This window comes from Ischnura elegans, chromosome 4 (assembly GCF_921293095.1).
Source record: "Ischnura elegans chromosome 4, ioIscEleg1.1, whole genome shotgun sequence".
In the NCBI taxonomy this organism is placed as follows: Eukaryota; Metazoa; Arthropoda; class Insecta; order Odonata; family Coenagrionidae; genus Ischnura; species Ischnura elegans.
The window spans coordinates 73,529,081-73,555,396 of NC_060249.1; the positions used below are offsets into that span (position 1 = coordinate 73,529,081).

The 26,316-nt window shown below is 35.9% G+C and overlaps 1 protein-coding gene across 2 annotated transcripts in view; it reads right to left on the minus strand.

The window, feature by feature from the left end:
• LOC124157666 (multidrug resistance-associated protein 1-like) overlaps window positions 1-26,316 on the minus strand; it is a 62,239-nt gene that overhangs the window by 8,836 nt on the left and 27,087 nt on the right. For both annotated transcript variants that reach the window (XM_046532597.1, XM_046532596.1), the window contains 9 exons: window positions 20,231-20,451; window positions 16,027-16,116; window positions 15,686-15,776; window positions 15,445-15,553; window positions 15,118-15,244; window positions 13,440-13,538; window positions 8,816-8,962; window positions 7,877-8,035; window positions 2,048-2,214 (listed from right to left, as the gene is read on the minus strand). In XM_046532597.1, coding sequence (XP_046388553.1) covers window positions 2,048-2,214; window positions 7,877-8,035; window positions 8,816-8,962; window positions 13,440-13,538; window positions 15,118-15,244; window positions 15,445-15,553; window positions 15,686-15,776; window positions 16,027-16,116; window positions 20,231-20,451 — 1,210 coding nt within the window. The remainder of the gene's footprint in view (window positions 1-2,047; window positions 2,215-7,876; window positions 8,036-8,815; window positions 8,963-13,439; window positions 13,539-15,117; window positions 15,245-15,444; window positions 15,554-15,685; window positions 15,777-16,026; window positions 16,117-20,230; window positions 20,452-26,316) is intronic.

The following is a 26,316-nucleotide window of genomic DNA, read 5'->3' on the forward strand; positions in this document are numbered from 1 at the left end:
ATGGCCCACCACCTGTAAAAATAAAATTCATGGCTTTTTACTTGCTTTGTTGTTAAAAAAAATTTTATGCAAAAAAAATCCCTTTTCACGACTCTGGTCGTCAGTGTTGGGTCCTCCTTCAAGTGTGATGAAATGCTTGGGTTAACTGTTTTCTATATCTAAGAAAATATTTACAACATGTATCTAGTGCATAATACATTCAAAAATTAAAACATTTTTTTATGTGCAGGTTGTTTTTCTCCCGATAAGAAAAATATGTTTTTGAAATAGAACATTTTAAGGAATTCATAGCACTTACCCGTCATTGCTGGGGAAAACTTGATTGTTGCTATATAAAACACATCAAAATACAGGATGCATGTCAATACAAGTTAACTTTCTCCATTTTGTATTGACAAAAAACTTCACGAATGTGTTTTACTTCATTAATGTTGCACAACTTATAAATGAACAATCACAATATATAGTCACTTTTGTCTGTGCATCAGTTTGTAGTTAAATAAGTTCTTGATAAAGCGAGTGATATGGATGTGCTAGTTGGGTTACTAAAAGAAAAACTGGTGACAGCAGGCAGTCAGCGAGAGATAATTCAGCTACTAACACTGGCTCCGACTTCGTGGATTATGAAAAAAGTAGCCACCGAAATTAATATTAGTGAATATACAATTCGGCATGCTAGGGAATTCTAGGAATGAAAGGCATCATAGCCATACCAGATCCAAGGAGGGGCAAAAACATAGAACAAACTGCAGTGGACTTAGCTCAGACATTCTACCAAAATTACGAGTATTCACGCCTTATGCCAGGAATGAAAGATAAGGTGAGTGTGTCCAAAAATGTCCACAAGCAAAAGAGGTTACTTCAAAGTAACCTAAATGAGTTGTATGCAGCTTTTTAATTTGAATTCCCACATGTAAAAATAGCGTTTTCAAAACAAAAGACAAAAGTGACTATATATTGTGATTGTTCATTTATAAGTTGTGCAACATTAATGAAGTAAAACACATTCGTGAAGTTTTTTGTCAATACAAAATGGAGAAAGTTAACTTGTATTGACATGCATCCTGTATTTTGATGTGTTTTATATAGCAACAATCAAGTTTTCCCCAGCAATGACGGGTAAGTGCTATGAATTCCTTAAAATGTTCTATTTCAAAAACATATTTTTCTTATCGGGAGAAAAACAACCTGCACATAAAAAAATGTTTTAATTTTTGAATGTATTATGCACTAGATACATGTTGTAAATATTTTCTTAGATATAGAAAACAGTTAACCCAAGCATTTCATCACACTTGAAGGAGGACCCAACACTGACGACCAGAGTCGTGAAAAGGGATTTTTTTTGCATAAAATTTTTTTTAACAACAAAGCAAGTAAAAAGCCATGAATTTTATTTTTACAGGTGGTGGGCCATACCTTAAGGAATATTAGAAAAAATAATTTAGCTTGATTCAGACATTGCCTCAGGTAAAAATTTGATGTTTTAAAGAACCATGTTTTTGACGCAAAATTTTCTAAAATCTTATGAAACATACGAGTTTAGAGAATTTCCAATATTCCTTAGGATATTTTTCAATTAGTTTTTGGAATCCTCATGACTTCTATAGTAAACCTGCAAATTTTCATAAGAATCGGATGAAAACTATGGCTGAGACAAATTATTTCCCTCTGGAGGTACAAGTGCCTCTGGAGACCGCATTCATTGAAAAACTTCAGTTTCACCCAAACTTCAAATGGTCGTGAAAAAAAAACTATTAGAGATAGCCAAGAAATATTTTACACCGTTTCATTCTAGCATGGAAGGATGAAAATTGGCAAGTTTCATCAAAATCCGAGTCGGTGGGTGTCATGCCTGGATGAACTGATATGGAATGACCCATTATTATTATAGTATTCTACCGATATGTCAGTGAAAATACAATAATAATCAAGAGTGAATAATAATAAAAAAGAACTAAAGCAAGTAAATAATCGGCAAAGCATGATCACTTCATTCATTTTCACAGCTATTGGTTCCAATGAGGTATGTATTGAACATTCTAACCTGAGATTTTCTCCACCTTCTGCCACTTCATGTTGAAGACCAGCAGGAAGTCCTTTCACAAAGACTTTTAGATGAGCATGTTCCAATGCAATCCATATTTCAGCATCAGAATGCTTCTCAAACGGATCCAAATTCATTCTTAGAGTCCCAGAGAATAATACTGGATCCTAAGACAAAAAATAATTATTAACTATAAGAATGAAACAGTAGGAAGTCAAAAACTACATAAAAATAATAAAATTGTAAGAAGTTCAATTGCTTCAGGTATTCAAAACCATTTGAGGTGAACTGAATCTTGCGCATTCAGAAAATTTTATTTTCTCACTACCAATAATATTTGCTGTGCAAAAAGAAACCATCAAAATAGTCTTTTTACACTATCTCAGGGTGGTGGCACCAAGCTTAAAGGCCTGGTTACACGGTACATGAGAATGTACAAGATTCTGTACATTTTTCTGAATGGTTTTCTGAACAGACTCTTGTACATTCTCATGGACAAGATCCACGAATAGGTGGTTACACGGTACATTTTTTCGGACATTTTTTCGTACATTTTTAAATGCGCAACAAATTATTTCAACTTCAAATATAAACCAATGGGGAAGTTGCACACTTTTTTAAAAGTACTAGAATAATAAGAGCCTTACCTCAAATGTACTTGCCGAAAATTTCACGGATGAATAATGTTTTATAGCTGAGATATGAGTCTTTAAAAATAATCTTAATCGACTGATTGGAAACACGTGACGGAGCGTGCGCGCGTTTCATCACGGCACGGTATCCACTGATGACAGACTGAGGAAATGGATAGAAAAACTGTCTATGTAGGGACTCAAACGCAAATTTGGCGAATATAAATTGCTGTTTTAACGTCAAACTTCGGATTGTGAATATATTAGGTTGCCAAGGCGTTGTTGAAATAAATAAAGGCGATTGTTTGGGGAGCTTTGGAAAGATTAAATCCAAATAAGTTGATTGCAGATTGTGATCTATGTTACACACCTACATCATTTGCTTAATGCAGTAAGTGTATTGCAGCATGGACCTTCAATAGAAAAACGTGTGAAAACCATATAAATCGTGTATCCCATAAAAGCATATAAAGTGCTCCGTCGTCTAGTACCTCTATTTACTCGCCGGAGAAGTTTTTTGCTTGTGTTCGAAAGGACAAAAATAAGAGGAATAAGTGGTTTATGATTCACAGAATGAAGTCAAATACATTATCTATATTGTCAACGGGATATCCTCAACGTAAGTACACTCTTAAATCATGGTTACCGCAGGATTTTATCAAGTTAATTATTTCACTTTGTAAACAACTCTATAAATGTACCTATCACTCTACCCATTGTAGGATAAAATTAAAAGGAAAGTGGCTGTTTACGAGAATAAATACTGATTACGTTTAAGCCACGGAGAAAAATAAGGAATGTAATGGGCGGCCGGCCTCTCGTCGAAAGGAGCCAAGGAATATTCACGAAGTGTCTTTCGCCGATATCGTTCAAATTTTGTTGGATAGTAGTTTTCCATAATAAAAGCACATTTTAAAATTTTCTCGTGCCCTTAAGCCTTGTGATATAAAAAACAGGACATAATAAATGCAGTTGAATTTTAGTCTTGAAAGCGAGTGTGTCGTGATTTCCCTCCATCCTTCTCCTGTGAATCGGCGCACGCTACAGGAATGTACGAGAAATATGAGGCTTTTGGCAAGGTAAATTCAATATTTATTACTGCGATGCCCATAGCATTCAAGCAAGATCATATCAAGTCCAAATAACTATCGGGGCCGTACGTAAACAAAGAAGTTGCCTATACAAGCCAGATGAAATGAATGTGTCGTTTTCGTAGTCTGCCACCAGGTGACTCTGAGTTCAAATTGTATGATTGTCTGAACGAAATTAGAGCAGGCGTTCAGAAATTCATTCATTCTTACATTTTGCGTGGTTACACGGTGCATTTTCGCGTTCATTCTGAGATTCAGACATTCTCACATTTTCTTGTACATTCTCATGTACCGTGTAACCAGGCCTTAAACCACTTCTAAAAGCTTAAACAGTGCCACCATATCGAGTGCTAGGCAACCAGTAATGGCTGTTAACTAACATTGGCATGTTCTGGCCACAAACATGAAGATAGAAAAAAACAAGCACTGTATTACATATTGGATATATGCCAAAGTTTGGCAGAGTGCAACTCATTTTTGTTTACAGCAACTTTAAAGCTGGCTATAGGCTTGAAAGTAACTATATCCCTCATTCCACAATTCTTGGATTAGTGCAAAATGGCAGCATTACTTTCCCATGCAATAATTTGGAATTTGCAATGATGAAGTAATAGATCAACTTCCCTGCAGTTCGTTACCTTGCTCACTCATTACCTGTCACCTCTAATATATGTATTTAACTTCCTCGTTTAAAGTCTCAAAAAAAACCGGAAAAAATCATGTTCTTACTTTTACTTAAGGCGTAGTTATGGATAACTTTTGTTGGCCGATGATCTATATTACTCTATATCTCTGTTAAAGTGGGTTTATATATGAAGATGAACACACACCAAATAGGAGGAAAAGCAATACAAATGTTTTTAAGTATTTAATGACTATAAAGTACTCTAAATTAACAACAAGAACAGATTTATATAGTAGCTTAAAGCATACACATATAAACTTATTTCAGGATTAGAAACTATGCTCTGATGAATTGGTTCTCATGTCTTGAGATTGGTTTTCATGCTATGTGTTTACTATGCTCTCGTGTGCTCAAGATGGCAGAAAAATAGGAAGCCTTAGAGAAACTGGCAAAGAATTCAGTATCTAAGAAAAACAGAGAAAATAGATCAAAAACCTGTTGTGCTTTTGTGTAGAAGATAACTCAATTTTCCACATGTATCTCTAGTAATTAATAATTTGAAAAGCTACTCATAGTAAGTTTAATTCTTAGGTATCATGGTACATCTACCTGTGTTGCATCAAATGGTCAGATTCTAAGGAGAAGGAACTTTGAACTATGTATTTAGCAACGCGACCAACAGCAAAACTCTCAGTTCTTAAAAATCCATATCTAGAACTGATCGGACAGGTTAAAGAAGTGACTCTTTCTTAATACCAATCATGAATTTTTATATACTATTCAAGAATACAATACAGTGGAACCTCGTTAAAGCGAGTACGGGCTATAGCGACACTCCCGCTATAATGAGAGATAGCCGATGCACCCTCAATTGACCCTATAATAAGCGTGTTAAAAAATTCGTTTTTACGAGACCCTTTTGGTGTTGGCTCTCGCCATAGCGAGGGTTTCACCGCCGGAAGACTTTCATCAAGACTCCTTAACCTCTGTAATTGCTAGCGATCTGTTAGAAATGAAGTTGATGGAGTGCTCAGTCTCAAATTTATGTGGTAAACTGTCGTTCGATAAATAAGTAGTTAATTTTGGTGAAAATATTGTGGCATTAGCATTCGCGAATGCTTCATCTTCTTTTGTTCCTCGGGCGGCAGAAAGCAGTCAGCAGCATACCCGCACGTTCGTGAGTTGCGTGAATAGAAAGCATTTGATGGCAGGCAGTCACCATGGCCAAAAAAACACCAAACACGTCTAAGCGAGAAAATAAAAATAAAGGAGTAATATGAGAGTGTCGAAATTAATTGATCTTCCTATTCGCTCTGAAAATTAAAAAAAAAAAAAAAAAAAAGCGCCCAAGGAATGCAGACGATGAAGAGTTATAAGGAGATTTGTTCGGGTGGTTTTGCCCATTCAAATCTGCGGGAACTTCTGAGAAAGAGGCTACGCCCAAGCCTAAAGCGGATTATTTCAAGGATAGATTGCAAATCGAGAATTTTAAGAGCGCGGAAGGTTGATTATACTAATGCGAAGCACCAAAGCGTTATCTCCCCTCATAATTGCTGGTGATGCCTGCGGTGTAAACCCGAAGTCGAGGAAGAAAGGACTCCGATCATAAGTATTCCCCGCGTCATATAACATAGACGAAACAGAACTTTTTTTACATACAACTCCCCGAAAAAACCCTTGCAGTATGAGGTATTTCTTGCAATGATGCCTCTAAAGGTAGGTAGTGCGCCTTAGCGATGATGTAGGATGTACGAAGCAATGATACTCAGCGTGAATTGTCCGGATGGACGTATTTATTCTCCGTTGCGGATTTACAAGGGTGAACTATTCGCGTCAGTGGTCGGAGTCGTACTGGCGCTCTCTTTTGTCACGTGGGTAGCCGAGCATCCCCTGGTGGCCGCTGGAAGAACTCACAGAACAACTAACTCTCGTTTGCAGTGCCGTGGTAAACTCGGTGTGTTATTTAAAATACGTCGCAAGCGTAACACTCAAAAAGAAACTTTTTTTCAACAACGGCAATTTTAATCACATCATTTTTCAAGCTTAGCAAACTTTTTACCGTAGATGATGAAGATATTACATTATCTGATAGAAAAAAGTCTTCCAAGGCGGCAGCGTTATACAACCTTCCACCGTTTTCGCCTGTAGAAACAAATGTAATGCATTATTTCACTTCACTGCCGCTTAACGTACAGAAACAATAAACATACACCAATGGAAACATTTGAGGCATTAAATAACCGCGATACTGTTTCATCAGTTAATTTTTGAATTTTCAGTGGAAAATACCAAAGTAATAGAATGATCACGTAAATGAACTAATTAAGTGCATAGAAAAATGGCTTCGTCGGTTGTGAATTGGCATAATGATTGACGAAACAATGCTTTCCATGATTTTTATTCAGTGCAGCGCTTATAAATTGTTTGAATAGTTAGTCGTTGTTTGAGTAAGGAAATTTAGTGATGCAAGAAAAACATCGCCTTTCGTCTGGATTTATGCTTACGTTTATCGGATAGATGTTTATCTGTCGCCGCACCATTCCTGTTCCTGTATATCTGTTCGCAACAGGTATATTGGCTATTATTTGCTACACCTCCGGTAAAGCGACAATTCGCTATAGCGAGTGTTTATTAGTGCACCGTGGGGTGTCGTTATATCGAGGTTGCACTGTATAGCAGTACTTTATACATGGGATATGGTGGCAACAGAAAGTGATTTCATAGACTTACCAAATCTCAAATTAGATGAACCATTTTGTTATTGTTGCAAAATGCACAATCCAGCTTGCTTAATACCAGTCAATGATGGGTTCAGACAGGTTTACGAAGAGTTTGTTGATGCAGCAGAGTAACATATGTACTAACAAATATATATTCCTTCATAATGCTCCACATTTTCCATATTTATTATGAACTTTCAAAATTATTGCATGAGTAAGTAATGATGCCGTTTTGCACTCATCCAAACATTGTGGAAAGATGGATATGCTTAGTTTCAAGCCCATTTGTTTGCTTTCAAGTGGCACTATTCAAAATGTGTCATGCAGAGTTAAATCTCGGCAAAAATCCAATATTATGGTGCTTATATTAAGGTCTTAGTGTTTGTGGGCTAGACAGCATAATAAGCAACATACAACAACAGAGAAAGTCAAACGTCTTTTAGGAGGGGAAGTGGCATCACTCCACTTTTGGGAATACTTTTTTGGTCAATTGTACATGCAATTTAAATTCATACATGCCAAATTATTAAGAAGAAAAGAACCAATTGCAAACATAAAACCCTTTATCATTATCAAAAACATCCTCAATCACATCCCTAACGACTTAAGCTGCTGGTAAACTGAGTTATAGGTAGCTGAATAAAAATAGAAAAAAACGTGGTAAAAAGGCAAGTACACCATGCCTACTCAGCAAAAAAAGTAACAATGATCAAGAAATAAAACAACGAAAAATTTATGAATAAGTAAACAAGATAACATACCTGTGGTATAATTGTAAGACGTCCCCTTAAAGTATGCAGTCCCAATTTTGCGATGTCAATACCATCAATGAGAATTGCTCCACCCACTGACTCAATTATACGAAATAAAGATAAGGTAAGGGAGGACTTGCCAGCACCAGTCCTACCGACGATTCCAACCTATAAAGTACACAAATCAAAAGGATAAATCTGTAATAGGATTTCATAACATAACACTCAATGCCTCCCCAAACAAGGAATTGGTCATCCAAAAAATCATATGTAAAAAAAATATCCTAAGAATCGTAGCTGTAAAAGCTCATAATTTAACATATGAACTTCTTATCTTATTAACATATTTTCTATAATTATCCTGATCAATAAAAAAATATTGATTTGTTTTCACAACTTTCTGATTGATTCAATACAAGATATGAAAAAGAAATCTGTAAATATAAAATCCCTTCCATCGAGACAACCACAGCTCATTAAAGATAATTGGAGGAAAGGTTTACAGCTCATGGCAATGGAATGTGGTCACCAGAAAGCTAGGGAGGGACTGGTTGAGGTAAAATGGAGGGTCACCTACAGTGCCTTTCAGGAAAGAAAGAGTTTGGACCATAAATATCAGAAGGGGCTGAGTGGGAGGTTGAATGTATATTTTTAAATCATATAAAAAATCAACCCCTTAATCTGCAACTTGGAAAAATCTACTGGAATACCTATAAGTCATGCAATTTTTCTTGTTACCCTCTACCTTCATGAATGGATACAACATGAGGGTGTGTAATTGGGCTTAAAAGTTTTTTGGGTATTGGTTTGAGCCACTTAGACAACTTTTCAACCAGCCAAGTTTCCTCAGAAAAAATATTTTTTTTCAATCTGCCCTAATGGGCATCAACATTTCTTATATGCCCTTTGGCAAAATCAAATATGTAAATATTACTGAATACATCATACCTTTTCTCCTCCAGATACATCAAAGTCTATTCCTTTGAGGACCAAATCAAGGCCATCTCTATAACGAACTTCAAAGTTCCTAAATTCTACCCTTCCCTTAGATGGCCAGTCTCTTGGAAGAAGAGATTTGAGTTCCCATGGAGCCTCCTGCAAGAAATAGAAAATATGTAATAATTTGAACGACCTCTGTGTGCTTAGCATGGGAAATAATGCAATATTTCTTTCCCATAAACATAAGTTCTCCAGTCAGAGCACACACAAATTAGGCAAATGCATACAGACACAGATTTTTTCCAAGAAACTTGCAGAAGAAATGAATATGAAATAAGAACACCATAAAAAAAATTGAATCTCACAGAAAACGGTATCGTCCAAGTGGTTTATTACGTATCAAACCATTTTACTCATTTTTATGGGAGGTAGTCTGAGGTTTCAGGCGAGATGGAGTGGAAACGTGACATAATGAAAATGAAAAAGCAGGAGCAATTTCCACAATTTTACATTTATTAATACTACCGGTTTCGCTTTTCAGCATCATCAGGTACAAAAATATCAAGTGCGCTACGCTTAAATAGGAAGGTAGGAGGGGGTGGTGGGCGGTAAGGCGGGGGAAGGGGATGGAGGGAGGGTGTACAGTCACGGGGCTTGGGAAAACCATGAGGCATCCAGGGATAGGTGACCGGACCGAGCGACTAGAGCGTTGGAACCCAGCGGAGAGGGTACCAGGGTAGGGTGTCCCAAAAAAACCGAAAATTTGAAAGTTGAGGGGGCATTTCTATTTTCCTATGCGAATGCATGAAAAAACATCCCATAAAAATTTTCAGCCCAATCGGACAATATTTGACCCTGCCGAAACGCATTCAAAATTTGAATTTTTGAGTTTTCCAAATTAAATGCAATGTTGCCTACCCTGCAGGAGGCTCGAGTGTTAAAAAACAACGAATTTTAAGTTCAAACCATCTCCTCTAGCTCTATAGTCGTTGACAGCAACACTTGAGTCAAAATGAGCTTCATAGCCACAACTAGGTGTGTTTACAAGTCCCGCTCGCCGTTGCGGCCGCCAGGCGCCAGTCGAGTGCATATTGCCCCGCCGTGTCGCGTTGAGATTCGAGTTATGCGCTTTCAGAACATCGCTCTGTTTATGTTAAAAGTATCCCGGCTTAGTCTATCAGTCACTCGTGGAGTTTAGTGTTGTGCACTAACTGATAACATGAGGTATTGTCGTGTGTTTCGAGGTCGAGGCTGTTTCGGAGGTGGCCAGAATGAGCGTGAAGTCGAAGGGTACGCCGGTTATGCGAAGTGCGACAAGTGTGTGGTTGGTGGGTAATGAGTCCAAACATTTGCGCGGCAGTGGTAAACTCCCAATGCTGCGTGAAGCTCTCAAAGTTATCTTTTACAACCTACACTGTTCTCCAGAATCGATGTCAGCGGCAGATGCAGCAAGGATTGCTATCAAAGAGTTACTTGTTATGTGGGGAAAGTCTAATATTCCTACGCAGGAGGTTCGAGCAGCCATTAAGAAGCTCCTGACAGCTTACGAGAACTACCGTGCCCTTAGGAAAGACAAAAATAAAACTAGTGAGAAGTCAGTGTCCGCAAGAGAGGAATTCAGCAAAGTGCTCGACCATCTGTTTGACATCGGCTGCAAAAACGCCCTTTCAAACATTACTGTGGAGGAGGACAAGTTATTTTACATATCTATGAAAACTGATTGAAAAGGATATATGGCGGGTATTGATATAAAGTGGTGTAAGCATTTAGAAAACCGCAAGAGACTTCAAGAAGAGGGTTTTTTTAAGGAAAAAAACGGCATGAGAAAGAAAAGGAAATATTGGATGAGAAAGTGGACCTCGTTCGACAGATGTCTGCGGAGAGCACGACAAGCACGTCGGATTCGGAAGAAAGTAACTCTTTCCGGGTGCGGGAAGGGTGACCAATATGGCGGAAGAAAGGGAGAAATAACATTTTGTTACTTTAACAGAATTTAAAATGCGGACAAGGTCCGGAAAGCACCGTAGAGTAAGTAAAATGTCCGACAGCCTTGTGACTGCTTCCCTAGATTGGCCTCAGACGTCCTCTGCCGCTGGGTCTATGATATTCCAGGCTGTCGCCAATGCGACAGCATCTGCATTGGGTTTTAAAGGGGATGAAATCAATTTAGTATCTTCCAAATCTCATCTACGTAGAATGAGAGTGAATAAAAGGACTGAGACAGTAAGGCTTATCAAGCAAGACTTTCACCCTCAAGTTCCTTTAGCAGTGCACTGGGGTGGGAAATTACTTCCAAGCAATGAAGACGACAAGAGGCTGTTTGAAGGATATTTCAAATGTAGATGACATTATCAAATTTTGTATTCTTCAGCTGCAGGTTCGTAAATGGTAAATGTCAGGATGTTCAGGGTGATTTAAAGTCCATCCTCAGGATTAGTATTTAAAATTATGCCCCATATCATTTTAGAACCACCATCCTCGAGACGACTACAAAGAACTTTTGGAGTTGTGTATAGTGTGGTTGGGTGGTGTGGTTCCCAAGAAAGAGAAGTATGTGGTTCGCCCCCCCCCCCCAGGCCCAACTGACAAATCACGGTGGATGAATAAGGAGCTTTACGCTTTTAAAACGTGGATTTTTGGCAAGCATTTGCGTTTGTCGAAAAATGACAGTGACAATTTATTCAAATTGTGTTGCTTCATTGCAATTGCATTTATGGAACATTGGTACACCTGTCCCGTGGCAGTGAGCGCTCCGAGAATGGATCTTGGGCTACTTTAAGTCCTTGGTCGGAAGAAAGACCCTCACTACGCAGCAGCTTTGGCCAAGTTTTGTAACCATCTATGATTAAAACTTTCAAAACTTGAATTGTATGGCCCTCTTCGATGAAGTGGTTTCTGACGACGAGAAAAGAGACATTGCGGAAGCAATCAGAGGCAATGAGGGGTCTGATGATGACGCACCTCGGGTTACTCTTCCGCCTAGTCGACCTATTAGTGAGCTGACTCTCGCTGACTTCGCTTCGAAAAATTCTGTGAGGTTTTTCAAAATTATTGGTATTTCGCCGACATTTTTGTTGCGAGATCCGTGCACATGGAAAAGTGACGTAGACTATCAGAAGGGCCTATCTATAGTTCAACACCTTAAGATTGTTAATGATACTGCAGAGAGAGGAGTTCAATTAATAAAATATTTTCTAGTCAAGAAAAAATTGACAAATGATGAGGCTCAGAGGCAACATCTGTTCCTAGTTGTTATGCGGCATAGGAAAATGCATGAAAAAAGTGGCAAAAACTCTAGTTTTTCATATTGCTTGCTGTTCACAGTGCATTTGTATCCGTATTGTGACAGTATAATAATAATAGAGCATTTTCTTACAGAGGTTTCTAATTTTAAATCCCCCAAGACCCTTAGAGATAGGCAACATTGCATGAAATCTAGAAAACTCAAAAATTCAAACTTTGAATGCGTTTCGGCAGGGTCAAATTTTGTCCTATTGAGCTGAAATTTTTTATGGGATGTTTTTTCATGCATTCGCATAGGAAAATGGAAATGCCCCCTCAACTTTATAACTTTCGGTTTTTTTGGGACACCCTAGTACCAGGGGCCTTCCCACCATCACCTTGGAGGAAGACATTAAGGACAATTAGTGTATTTGTCATACTCCTCTCTAACCCCATCCTCAGTTTTCCCAAGCCCCGTGACTGTACACCCTCCCTCCATCCCCTTCCCCTGCCTTACCGCCCACCACCCCCTCCTACCTTCCTATTTAAGCGTAGCGCACTTGATATTTTTGTACCTGATGATGCTGAAAAGCGAAACCGGTAGTATTAATAAATGTAAAATTGTGGAAATTGCTCCTGCTTTTTCATTTTCATTATGGGAGGTAATAATAAATCCAAAAATAGACTACAGATCATATTAATTGAGTTATCTCACAGAACAAGTTTTGGATTAATGTCTAGAAACCTCAGCTCTACATATTCCTCGTGGAGAATTAATAAACAAACGATTATGTTGAAAAACCACAGAGAGAGAATTGAAAGGGTGGATTAAATCCAATTTATTTGTAAATGCTCATTCATAAAGAGGACTTAGGTCTTACTAAAAACTAAATGCTGAGAGAGAGCACAGAATATTTTTGAAAGGCAATAGTCTAAAACCCATGATATTTCATGGAAATCTGTGGTATTTACTGTTTTGGGTTTTTCAAAACCTACAGATTACTATCGAGTACTTGAGAAAAAACATTTTTCCAGTGCTGCAGCAAATGTCGGTGTTCACAGATGATAAGTTTTTTTTCTCCTCCATTAGAGGAGGTGTCTTCGTTGCATTGTACACTGAATTGACATAATCACTCTTCTTACGTTTAATGTATCAATGTACGTTTCATATGTCTCCCTTAATTCTGTTTTGTATTTTATTGATTAAAGACATGTGTGATGAACACCAGTTTTAATTCCATAAGTCTTCAGATCAAAGAAGCCTCCTGTGACTGAGGAGAAAACGATCACCAGCTGTGAGTAATGCCACACGCTGCAACACCAGAAAATGAAGATACATGTCCAGCAACCACTGTGGAAGACTTTGCTCTAATATCATCAGACATAAAATTCAATCCATTAAAGCTCATACCGGGTTGGTTTCACCATATTCTTTTATTCTTTCCACAGCAACAATGTTTGTTTCCACTTCAGATGCCATCCGCACACACCAATTTAGACCTTCAGTAACCTGTGAAGTATTAAGTATAGATTAATATTCCAAATATTCTTCTTTAGTAACACATTATGTATTATGCATTACTAGCTGACCCAGCAGACTTCATACCTCCCCAAAATAAATGAGGAGTTTAGTTTCGATTTCTAAATCAAAAGCTGCTGTACTTATGTTAATAATTTTTTACATATAAAAAAATAAATATATTAATTCAATAAACATAATTCAACAAAAATAAGCATTAAATTGGCTTGTTAGAAAGACATTTCCATTAATCAATCTACATAGGGTACACCGGAGCGGATTTTCTTCAATAAATTTTCTAATTTATGTTTTAAGTTAGGAAATTTTAGACACTGTAGTCTTATAAAGCTGTTAAAATTTTATGCTTTGTTGCAAGGCTATTGGTGTTTTTAACCATTAAAAAAATGTTTATAGATCCAAGTCTGTCACGTAAACTCTTTTGGGACCTGCAACTGGATGCAAAATACAGATGGGACACAATCCCTTATTCCTACAAACCCATGTAATGTATGCATCCCACCATACTCATTTGCCAATGCATCTTGCCTCCCACTAGGGGCTGTCCATCTTCAAAGGAATTATGTATGTATAATCTTTTAATACTACAATAATGACAGCTGCTCGAATGCCTGGCACTCAGAGGCTATAAACAGCCATGCTAGTGGGGACACTTTATCAAATACCGTAAAATACAATCAAGATCTCTTTATCACATAAACCTACCCAGATGAAATTGATTATATGCTACACCCATTAGTAAGTTTTTAAAATGAGTCAGGTACATATACGGATACCATTTACTCTTATAAAGATGCAGATTCATATGAGTGAATTTTGATCCTGTCTGTACACATGCAGTATTCCTCCTTATATATCTAACAAGTTTGGCACAAAAATTGATCTGGCCCAACCAAACCAAATTCAATGCAGGATGGAAGAAAGACAAGGTTGAAAACAAACTTTACGATGCAGACTGACATAAACTGGTAGAACAAATACGATAACAAAATTGAAATGCACCCTGTATTTGATAATCACTTCAATAGTATCATTTTTCACAGCATAGAGCATTAAGGCAACTGACAAACTAAAAAGCAAATAAATATGTTTCTATATAAAGTAACATAAAATGTTAGTGTAAGTAGCATTACAATTCATTTCCTGTGAAATGAATAAAGTGTAGCATAATCATGATAACTCAAAAGGCTTTACATAATATGTTAAAAAGCATTTCATATTTTAGCTTTTGCTGAGACTTTCTATTTTTCAATGGGCTTTAATGGGAAAACTACATCTACTAATACTACATGAATGTATTGTATGTATGTATGCTATGTAATAGTGAAAGGAAAAATAATTTTTTTTTACACTAATATGAAATTGAAGACAGTCTAACAATTTGTCTAAGACTTTCAAATGATGCCAATTATAGCCAGAACTAATGTAGAAACTTAAAGTTAAAATTTTGAAAACAGATGAACCACACCTGAAGTGTGTGAGTGAAAACATTAAAGACAAGTAATTGTAGTTTTGATTTAATTTTAGCTCCTTCACAAAATCGACTACTCACCTGTAAGGCATAGCTAATTGACAAACCAACATCTCCAGAGCTTAAACTGTCCCTGCCAATAATAGCAAAAAGTGAAGCAAAAAACATGATTAAATTCCCCACCATTTCTAAACGAACAGCCAACCACCTGAAAGTGAGAAAATAGGTTTTAAATATAGGAGCCTGGAGCCTAGATACATAGAAATGGGTTAATTCAAGGGATCTTTGTATTTTATAAAAAATTAAACAATTCCATAAAATATTGAATAAAAAATCAGAAGTAATTTAGTTTCATCTGATAAATGCTGATCATAATCATTTAACATAGTATGTTCCTGAGGCACTTACCTATTGGCCACAATACTTGGATAGTAACACATCTGATTTTTGTCCACTCTGGTTTCATTTTCATGAATAAATCTGTCTTGCACCCCATACGCTCTTAAAGACTGTGCTCCTGAAACAAAAATCATCCAAAGAAAAGAATTAAAAGCAAAATAATATATATTCTTTTCATTGATAGCGGCTGTTTGCCACGACCATGAAAATTCTCATAAACAATTCAAGCAGAATCACAGCACACACTAACCTGAAATACTTTCTCCAAAATGAGAATATATAGGTGACCTTGAAATGGATTCTAGCCTTTTTAGCTGTCTTGAAGTAGTAATGTAGAATCTCTGAAAAAAAATACTGTAAATTAATACTTAAGCCAAAAAAATAAACTTTCAAATTAACCAGCAAATTTTATAAGGAAATTATATATCTTCTAAACATTTCTAGAAACACCATTTGCTTCCAGACCTGTAAATAACTACAAGCTGTTGCGTCAAGAGTAAACTAAATTTTCATTGGTCATAAAGAATATTCTCATATATTTTTACAAACTCTTAAATGAAACTAACTCATGCAGTGCAAATGCTACATCACCTGAACAAAGTAGTAAATCAATCCTATTCCTCCCACGACAGTTAAAAACATTGGGGTGCTGTAGCTTATAACAAACAGTGTTGCCATAACCTGAAATATAGGAATTTAATTGATTAGGGAATAACCAAGACAAATATATATGTACTCTGTTACAGCTTAATCAAGGAGAAATTTAAGGAAAGTTTGTTTTTTAAAGTTGAACTTTAAAATTAACAGACAGAAATAACCTTCATAATCTTCCAAACGATATTTTAGATATTATCTTTAAGGAATATTTAACGGCAATCTTATGGGATTTAGAAAATTCATAGAGCCCCCAAGAACATAAAAGTTGAAATGGATTAAAAATTCCTATGAGGCAGTAGAATATATCCCACATACATATGTACTAAATCATGAACTTCCACAGAAATAAAATTTGGTCAAATACATAATCCATGTACTTGGTCAAGATGTGTCCCAGTATCACCATTGGAATGCCTTAGAAAATAATCTAATAAAAACTTTAATAATAAAAAATATGTACCTCTATTACAATGTGCATATTATTATTACTTTCATGTATTACTCCCCTGGCTCCAATCCTTCGCTAACAATGCTTACGTATTACCTTTCTAATACAGAAAACCAAAATGATATGAATGGCTCCATCAATGTTAAGGTCCATTTCCATCCTTCTCTTTCAAGTAAACATCTATCAAATGAAAAATTTGCCTAACTTATGATTCTTTACATGATTACCAAGTCTCTAACCAGCAAACACTAAGAAGAGAATTCTTGATTGTGGTCTATCGTCAGTTGGATGCAATTAGTACCTTTGTTAATCATTAATTAGTAAATTCAATACTCAGCATACGGTGGTTATATATATATCTATCAGCAATGCTCCACAAAACATAGCCACAAATACAATATTTACACTAAATTCAAATTCACTAGAACAATTTTTATCGTAAAAACATTTACAAGTTAATAACGTTCAACATTCAAGATGACAATGCAGGTTTGCAAACATGAGTGAAGAGAAAAGAATGTGAATTCAGAACAGGCACATGTCATAAAATTTCACTTCTTTCCCAACCATTAGCCATTCATGAATGCAGCACACCTAAATAAATGGAGTGCGAGTAGAATCATGCATGTGATACTGACAATTCTGAAAACTCTACAGAATTTTGCAAAAACCCTCCCCCATGCTTCACTGGAAAAACTTTTAAGATAGACAAAAAAGAAGCTATTACACAGCAAAATACAAAGTGTATGAGTGCATGGTTGATATGGTGAATAAAACATAAATAGTCTTGTGAATATGAGAAATAGTGCCACAGTAATTTTCACTTTGATGCTCCTCCTTAAGTTTTAAATTCTACTTTAGCATAGGCTTTGACCTAGGATTAACCTTCAATTAAGTACATCTACTTATCTCCTATAGTGGTAAAAACATATAACTCTTCATATATGTTATAATTTCCATCAGGTAGTGAAGAGATAGAGGTCATATGACTGAAAATCATAGATTATTACGCAATAATTGGTGTGTGTATTTATGACTACTTAGTGTTTGAGCTTAAGCTCATAGCGGTTTGTTTATTGAACACTATCGAATACAAATTATGTAATGGAAGTGAAAAACATATTCTTTATTGAACGATAAGAGAAGACTCTACATATTGACTTAAAATTAGATTTATAATAGCTACTTACCAGCTTTCAAATGGACTTTAGATTTTTGAAAAGTAATAATGAGGAAACAAGATTAAATTCTCAATTCAGCCTCAAAAATTGTTATAAATTTAGGTATAGGTTTGGCTCCCAGAATATTTACAAGAATATTCATGAATGGCAAACAAAATTTTAACTGAAACTCAAGCCACCAAAAACCTGATACTTAGCGAATTGAAATTCATCAATTATGTCATCTTTTGCACTTAAGATTCACACAAAAATTTCATTGAATTGAGCCTGATCTGTATTGCTATCCTTTAATACTTCCCTTTACAAAAAAACATTTATTTCTTAATGGAAATCTTCAAATGTTGATCTGGAATTTTTTCCAAAACGGAAATATGAATTTCCGATAGCAAAAAAATTTTCAGATAAAAAATTAAACATTGCCATTATGAAACTTATGATAAGATACAATTACACCTTATACTATGAAGTTCTTTACTTCTATGATTCACCAATATTAATCATGAAAAAATTTAGTCAAATAGTTAAAAAGTCAAAAAAGCACAACCTATGCATTGTGATTATCATAAAATATAAATAGACCAAATTATTGAACAACAAATCCATGCTGTATTAGTTCAAAAGGAAGTTGTGATTAGAAACAACACTTTATAAAACATTTTATTTTTCAAACAAATGCATGACAATTAAGTCTGATGGTAGCTAGCTAATAATTCCACTTCACGAAACTTATGAAGAATGGGAAAGGAGATTAGAAATACTGAGAATATTTATTTTGACTAAATTATTCAAATTATTTCTAAAAATAATTGCATAAGAGCCACCACTATTCAGCATTTGATCAACCTAATGTAGGATTATTCACCTTTCGACTTCCCCAACCATTCCCGCCAAACATACTCAAACTCTGTCTTTCCTACCCTTCCTCAACTAAAAACAACTAGTTTTTCAATGGAATAGGGGGCGAAAGTATAGATGGAAAGATATGGAAAAAGTTTTGGAACAATGAGGTCCAATTTCCCACAAAAATGACTTCTAATTCGATCTAAGCTTCGATGTTAATACATGCGTCATCATCATGGTGATGTAGTACAAAACATTAAAACACAGGTCAAATGAAGTGATTTTTATAGAAATGTTTACCTAATTATTCCAACATGGACAAATTTCACTCCATCTTGAAGTAACCCTTAGATTTCATAAAGAGAGAGCATGACACTGAAACATAATTAGCAATTGCAAAAAAACTATCATTAATCCTTGTCTGCCTCTTCCGATCATATGGTTGGCCTATTCCTTACAATTGGGATGGATAGTTGGAACAGGACTAAATGTCAATATATATTGAAATCGAGGGTCGTAAAGTATATGAGAGCAGATTATTCATGAAAATTAATACTTAACTGAAATTTGAATGATTTCACAGTTTCTTTTCTTGTTCCACAATAGAGCTTTTTAGAAGAATTTCATGGCCGATAATTACTAAAAGCGCATTTCAGTCAAAATTATTAACCTCGAGAGCATGCTAATCCGCAAACTATGTACCCCAAATTTGCATTCCAAGATCAAAGAATTTCATATATTTCAGCATGATATCTTTTTAATATCCCATAAAGTTGGAATTAAGCACTTGGTTTGAATTCTGTAGCCGCTGTCAAACCTCCTCAAAAAGTAACTGACTGGATTTTAAATACTAAAAATCTATCAAACAGGCAGAGTCAGTGGCATAACTATGGGGGGGATGTATCCCCTCCCAAAGCCTCAGAGAAAACAAAATATTACTTTAAAATCTTGTCTGGATTTGACATATAATAACTGCATCTGCTAAAAGTTAAATTCTAAGGGTCAAAATGATGTTAAATTCATTTTCAGGCATGTTATTTTTCAAAAATTTTCCTGAACTCCCCATTTCCTTGGGGGGAAACCCCCACTAACCCCCTTCATCCCCGCAAAGCCCTCTCATCCCCCACCAAAGCATATTCTTAGTTACGCTACTAGGTAGAGTGGTAGCTTGTGTGACTTATCCATGTTAAATTTTCTGCTTAATACACATGAATTTGATTCCGGATGGGGATGTACTACAATGAATGAATCAATGAAAAAAATACTCTGATGTACAGAATTTATAAAACAATAATGGATATTGACGTTTCCTTAAATACTATGAAATAATGCCAATGAAAAGACATTAAACCAATAGGTGGTGATAATAGCAGAATATAAAAAAATGGAATTAAGGCAAGGCAACACCATTCCTGAAAGAACTTCAGTTAGTGTCTTGTGCTATTTAGCTGCTACAGGTCATGTAATTTATCAAATAAAATAAATTTAGCAAGGGCTTTGGAGTAGATACTTGCGAGCAAAATAAGCATTGCTTACCCTAATGCTTTAGTAAATGTATTAAGGTAATAAGTAAATAACTATGTAATATATTTTATAGAAATTGTTACATAAAATGGTAAAATAATTGTTATATATTTGATGGATAGCATATGAAAAGCATATAAGTTACCTCAAATGCACAATACACAATATCTGTTATAACAGAAGGCAAAGAGGAGTCCATGACATCCAGATCTTTAGAAAACCTGGCAAGGATTCGCCCCAATGGGGTTGTATCAAAGAAGGCCATAGGTGCTCTCAAGACACCCTTCAATAATAAACAATGTAATTTTCTCCCAGCATTCCAACATCCAAGTCGCGGTGTCAGGTCACAAAAGAAGCTCGTTATTGCTGCAAGTATAATTGGGCAGGAATTTTAAGGGATGGAAAAAATTTGACACAATAATTAACATCAACAAAATAAGGATCAGTAGCTAAATCCATGTCACATCGATCGGGTTTGATTAATGCCAGAAAGAGACTCAAATCATATACATACGTCACTTAAAGGTACCTATCCTTTGTTAACATAATCTAACTAATTTAAAGAAAATATGATAAAGAACAGCATTCATCATACCATCTACGCTATTCACTTACTAATGCTATCTCACTACTAAAATTCATAGCTACCCAAAACCAAGATAATCTTCACCATTGCCAAAAATTCAGAATTTATGGTCCCTAGGGACCTATGTGTATTACAACTGCTGATTCATTTGCAAAGGAAGCATTACTATGAGTGAATATGCAGCCTCATTGTCTTTAAATGAAAGAACATCTTAATTATAAATGAAAAGAGAAGGTTCACTAGTATCATAGATCAATGAATGTATAGAATTATAGTTCCATGGTAGTGGAAATCTCGATTGCCCAATACAAATTTATCGCTATTCTTGAGAAGATGGCACAAATTGAAAGATAATAAAAATTCATGGGTCCACCATCCTGACACTGATTATTTCATTAGAATAATAGATGCTGGTGGATGCAGCACATTCCAACATCCTTATCCCAAGGTATATATGGTAAAGAGTGATGTATGGAAGAAAGCTACAAATATATACTGCCAGGATCTATTTTACAAAATAGAATGTAAAATTATACACAGCTGAAAAACTGAGCCTATGGTGGTATAATTTTTTAATTAGGTTAAATTATTTGGCTAAATGCAGACTTAGCTTCACCCTCCACAATAGCAAAAAAAACTCATTTCCAAAGTATTAGAGCAAAACACGGTGCATTTCACATGTATTGTAACCAATTTTTTCACGCGGCATTTTACTAAATGGTGAGGCAGCTATGCTAGGTGAAGAAGAATATAAAATACTAAACTCCCTTACATTCAGTTGCCTTTGAGTTAATGAAGTTTTTGGAATAGTGTCTTCATGAGCCCTACTTTGATGACATGTAACTCCTCCACATAGTCCTGACCTGCCTCCCCTGTCTATGCTATGGATCTTTCTGTGGAGCAACATTACGAAGTCAAATTTGTGTGAAACTTGAGATATCCACCACCTACACATAATAACATAATAAGATAATTATTTCATACTATAAAGTATCTAGTTAAATACACCGAGAAAACAGCTATTGCTACTCGTATAAAATTATTTTATTTCTTCCAATGCATCAAATTCCATGAAATAAGAGTTTTTTTACGTACATAATGGATGTTTTAACATTGTTCAACTTTCAAAATATTTATATTGTTCCCCTTAATACAGTAGACTCTCGTTATTACGAAGTTCACGGGATCAAAAAACCAGAGGTTCGCAATAATGAAGTTTGTATGAACGTTTCTTATTGGAATAGGAGGGATTAAACCACCAAATATTACGTTTGATTTATAAAGCTATGGGTGCAAGAAAGGCTCTCGCCAAATATTGCCACTGAGCGCTGAATAATTTCACCCCTAGAGCAGTTTGAAGTTTCATTTTGAATTCCGCGCCAAAAACGTATTTCTCGAGTGACACCATGTTGATGATGTGTGAACCTCATCACATCTGAATTGCTTGCATAAGGAGTGCATAGTCGAATACCTTAATTAGAGTATAAATAAATAGTAGAGAAAACAGAGAATTTTAAATGAGTGGATGGAAACCTTTCATATATTGCTGTGTGTCGAGGTGTGAATCTACCTCTCGTTAAACACCAGAAAAGTACTTTTTTGTGGTGCCAAACAACCCAGACCGATGAAGGCGATGGTATGAAGCTGCACAGATACAGCATATTCCTTCAGAAATAGGCTGTTACAGAATTTGTGAGGGCCATTTTAATGTAAGTCTCTTCTGCTTCTCTTAGGGATTCATTTTCCATTACTCCTTTTGTTTTCTTTGGCCAAACATCGCAAAAATTTCGTATGTACTTAAATATATACGACCTTAACAGGAAATTTTACTTTTTAATTGCAAATATATCATTCTGCTTCAATTTATGTTGGTTTTAATGATTATTTTCAGTGCATTTACTGCATATTTGCCCTGGTTTTCACTCTTTGTTTCTATCTTGTGCATTAAAAGCCAACCACTGCAATGGAAAGGGTCTTTGATGCTAACCTGGTGATGAGTCAAATAGTACAAAGAAATGCATGATAACCTCAAATTTGTACTCCAGGAAATAATATGATATCGTATTACTCACAATAAGCAGAAATAAGCACATTTGACTCGCGGTGCCACCAGGTTTATAAATAGAAGCTATAGAATAAATAGTAAATAATAAACACGGTTGACTTTGCAAATCTTACAACAAAAGAGAGAAACCAGAGGCAAATGCGTACCTAGTGAATACTAGCAAATAGTTTGAACTATCACAATCGAAACAGGATAAATGTCAAATAATACAAAGTAATGTGTGACTCCTTTTGCCAGACTTCAAACTGTGCGTTAACGCCAACACCAGGATTTTATCCACAATTTTTTTCCTAATTTTAAAAAGCCACATCATCATTAATAATAGCGTAATAGCAATGACAGCAAAATTATGATTATAAAAAAAACCTGTAAATTAGAAAGATAACGTGAGAACAATCAGAAAAAATTATGAAAGACAGTCCTGATCCCTCGACCTTCACTACCACAGCTCAAATCGATGGCCACTTGGCCACCTCGGTAACAAAAAATTACACAAATATTAAGTATTATAAAAAGTAAGGGTGAAAACCGGTTCAAGTATGCAGTAAATACATACAAAATAATCATTAGATCATGCATAAATAGAAGTGGAATGATAAATTTGCAGTATGAAATAATTTATCCCTTCAGGTGCATATATATTCACTCACAAGCAGAATGTTAGCGGAGCACAGCAGAAAACTACGAAAGGAGTAAAGGATACTAAATTTCCTTGAGGAGCAGACGTGGTGGCACAAAATTTGTCCTAAAAATTTTTGAACGTGATTATACGAGTAACTCTGATGTAAATATAAGAGAAGTTACGGATATTTTCATGTAAAAATTCCCATCTCTGAGTTACTTTTTCATTTTCATGACACTTGTTCACTATTTTTCATAGTACGAAACTGACGTGAAGAATTATCATGAACACAGTTGACCAAAGCGAGGCCTCTGCTTTAAAAAATGCTGTTCCAACGAAATTAGAATGCTAATCCTATAAGAAACGGAGAGAACCCCAAATTTCCTCCCGTCAGATGGCAGGAAAACAGCTATAGGCATAGCTATAACACATTTGTTCATTTATTTAATAATTTACACCCGGAAACAAAAAACCAGTAGTAAGTAAAGGATTTTACGATGGTATGTCCACAAATTAAAGCATCTACGATAATTTCCGTGATTATTGTCTCTCTCAAAACTCTAAACATTTCATCTCAATAAGTTTCATGTCAATGAAACGTTTCGTTTTGAGACAAAAAAAATTGTGAGTCTCAGTAGATAATGTCAGTACATTTGAGAAATCAGCCAGAACAAAATTAACATTTTGTTTCGCCATGATGGACTTTTGGACACTATTTCCTCACACCCAATGTGTTTACGGTTTCTTCAAACATTACTCACGCGACATTCATGAGGTTCACACATCACATGGCATCAGCCAATAGAAATACAGTTCGCGTCAAGGGCGTGGTTGAAGCTCCTAGCAGACTTATAAAGCTACTTATCTTGGTTAAAAATCGCATTTGAGCTCTGTAATTTGGCGTGTGTGTTTTACATTCATACCTTTTTGGTTTTAAATAATGAAAACCAATTTTTAATTTTGAGTGTTTCCTCCTATTGTCGAAAAAAAGTGCATAGTATACAAGATTAAATTATGCCCAAATATGTATATGAAAGTAAGAAAATTCGTTTCACTTTCTCAATAGAGAATGCGGCATGACGAAAACACAGTAAGTCCTTGATATACGAACTAGATGCATGTCGTGACCTAGTACGTAAGTTGATAAACCTACAGTCTGGCCACCGAGAGTTGTCCAATGACAGGAAGGGTCTAGTTCGGGGTAGGGTGCAAGGTAGCAAGGTAAGAAAGCAAAACTTTACTTGTAAACGAAAGGGTTCCATGAAGAAGGGAGCCGGAAGGGACAACTAGTGTGAAGTACCCTAAGGAAGAATCCCTTGTTTTGGAGATTCCAAGAAAGGGCTTGTTTTGGTAGTTCAGGCTTGTTTCGGTGCTTCATATGTATGTGACAACGTTGTATGACTATGCGAGGGTGTTAGGTGCATTTTGAGGGCAGCGATTGGCAGCAAACCGTGCTGGTGAAGGGTTCTCCGCTCCTTCTTTTGGGCTGTCATCTGACAACTCTCGCCGGCAGGACTGTATGCAAGGAATCGACGAGTTTGGTTATCCTGTAGAATTCAGCACTGCAACACAACTGTGCGCTAACTCACGATTGTGACGAACTGATCTAGCTGGGCATTTGACGTAGCTGGAGCCGAAAAAATCGCACTCTGGGGTAAGGAAGAACGGGCGAAACTCTGAACAGTTCCTAACTTCACATCGGATTCAATGATTCTTTGTTCAGATTATGCCCAAAGTGTAAGTTCCTCTACACCACACCATGTCGCATCGGCCAAATCGAAAGGCCACAAATTCGAAATTTGAAATTGTTGAATGCTCATATCTCTGAGGGTTCGTAAATCGAATGTGCATAGGAAGAGGACTAACTGCACATCCAATTTATGAGTGGTTATGAGAGGGTAACCATGATTCTACAGGAATGAAGCTTATTATATGATGATGCGTGTATGGTGAAGAAAATACCATAATTGACGCCCTTGGGCACATTACTCGAGGAGAACTTAAACGTGGCGCGATTATTAAAACTTAACGTAGTGTATATCCACAAAATGCCATGCTTATTCATATAAATTCGTAATAAAGTTCATTTTGTAACCGCCGGGACCGGGACTAAGGTTAGTAATTTCGTAATAACGAAAATGTCATAATAACATTTCTTTTGCTATAGATTGGATAGGCCTTTTCGATTGGATAGCGATGATTCGCTTTGTAATAACGAGAACTTAGTAATAACATTGTTCGTATTAACGAGAGTCAACTGTAGTGCTAAAATTATGGAAATCTGATGACGAGCTACACTCCCCATTTTAGCGCAAGGTTTTAATGCATCTCGCGGCTGAAAAAAATCTAAAAACAAAAATAAGTCCTCTTTTGATTTTCATGTTTCAATATTGACAATACATAGTGATTACATTCCCACATCTTTCAGTTTGGGGCAGTAGGAGGGTGTTTGTAGATTGCTGATCTTCTGCACAAGCCGCTACTGTTAAGTTATTAAATATAGCCTAGAACCAACATAAATGGGCATAGTCAGGATTTATATCAGTACCCCAGCTCCCCTCTCCAAGAAATATCACTGAACCAGAAGACCACAGATGATACAACACATTTTTTTAATGTAAAGTACTGACAATATAATAAAAAATAAAGATTATAAATGCATGGGAAAAAATAATTTTAACAGCAGTACACAACTATTTGTAAGCAAAGAACCAATCAATGCTTTTGGTACATTATTTAGACTACCTCAATTTCTCATTGACTTCAATAAAAATCTGCTCCGTTCCACTTAAATGATGTATGGATAATTTTTCAACATTAATAACACAACATTATATATGAGCACATAAACATATTTACGTGTGTTTCCACTGAAAAAAGTACATCTACATGTAGAAATAAAAACTCACAGAAACAGAAAATTCAAGACCAACAGTTAACCAACACCATGGGTTACAT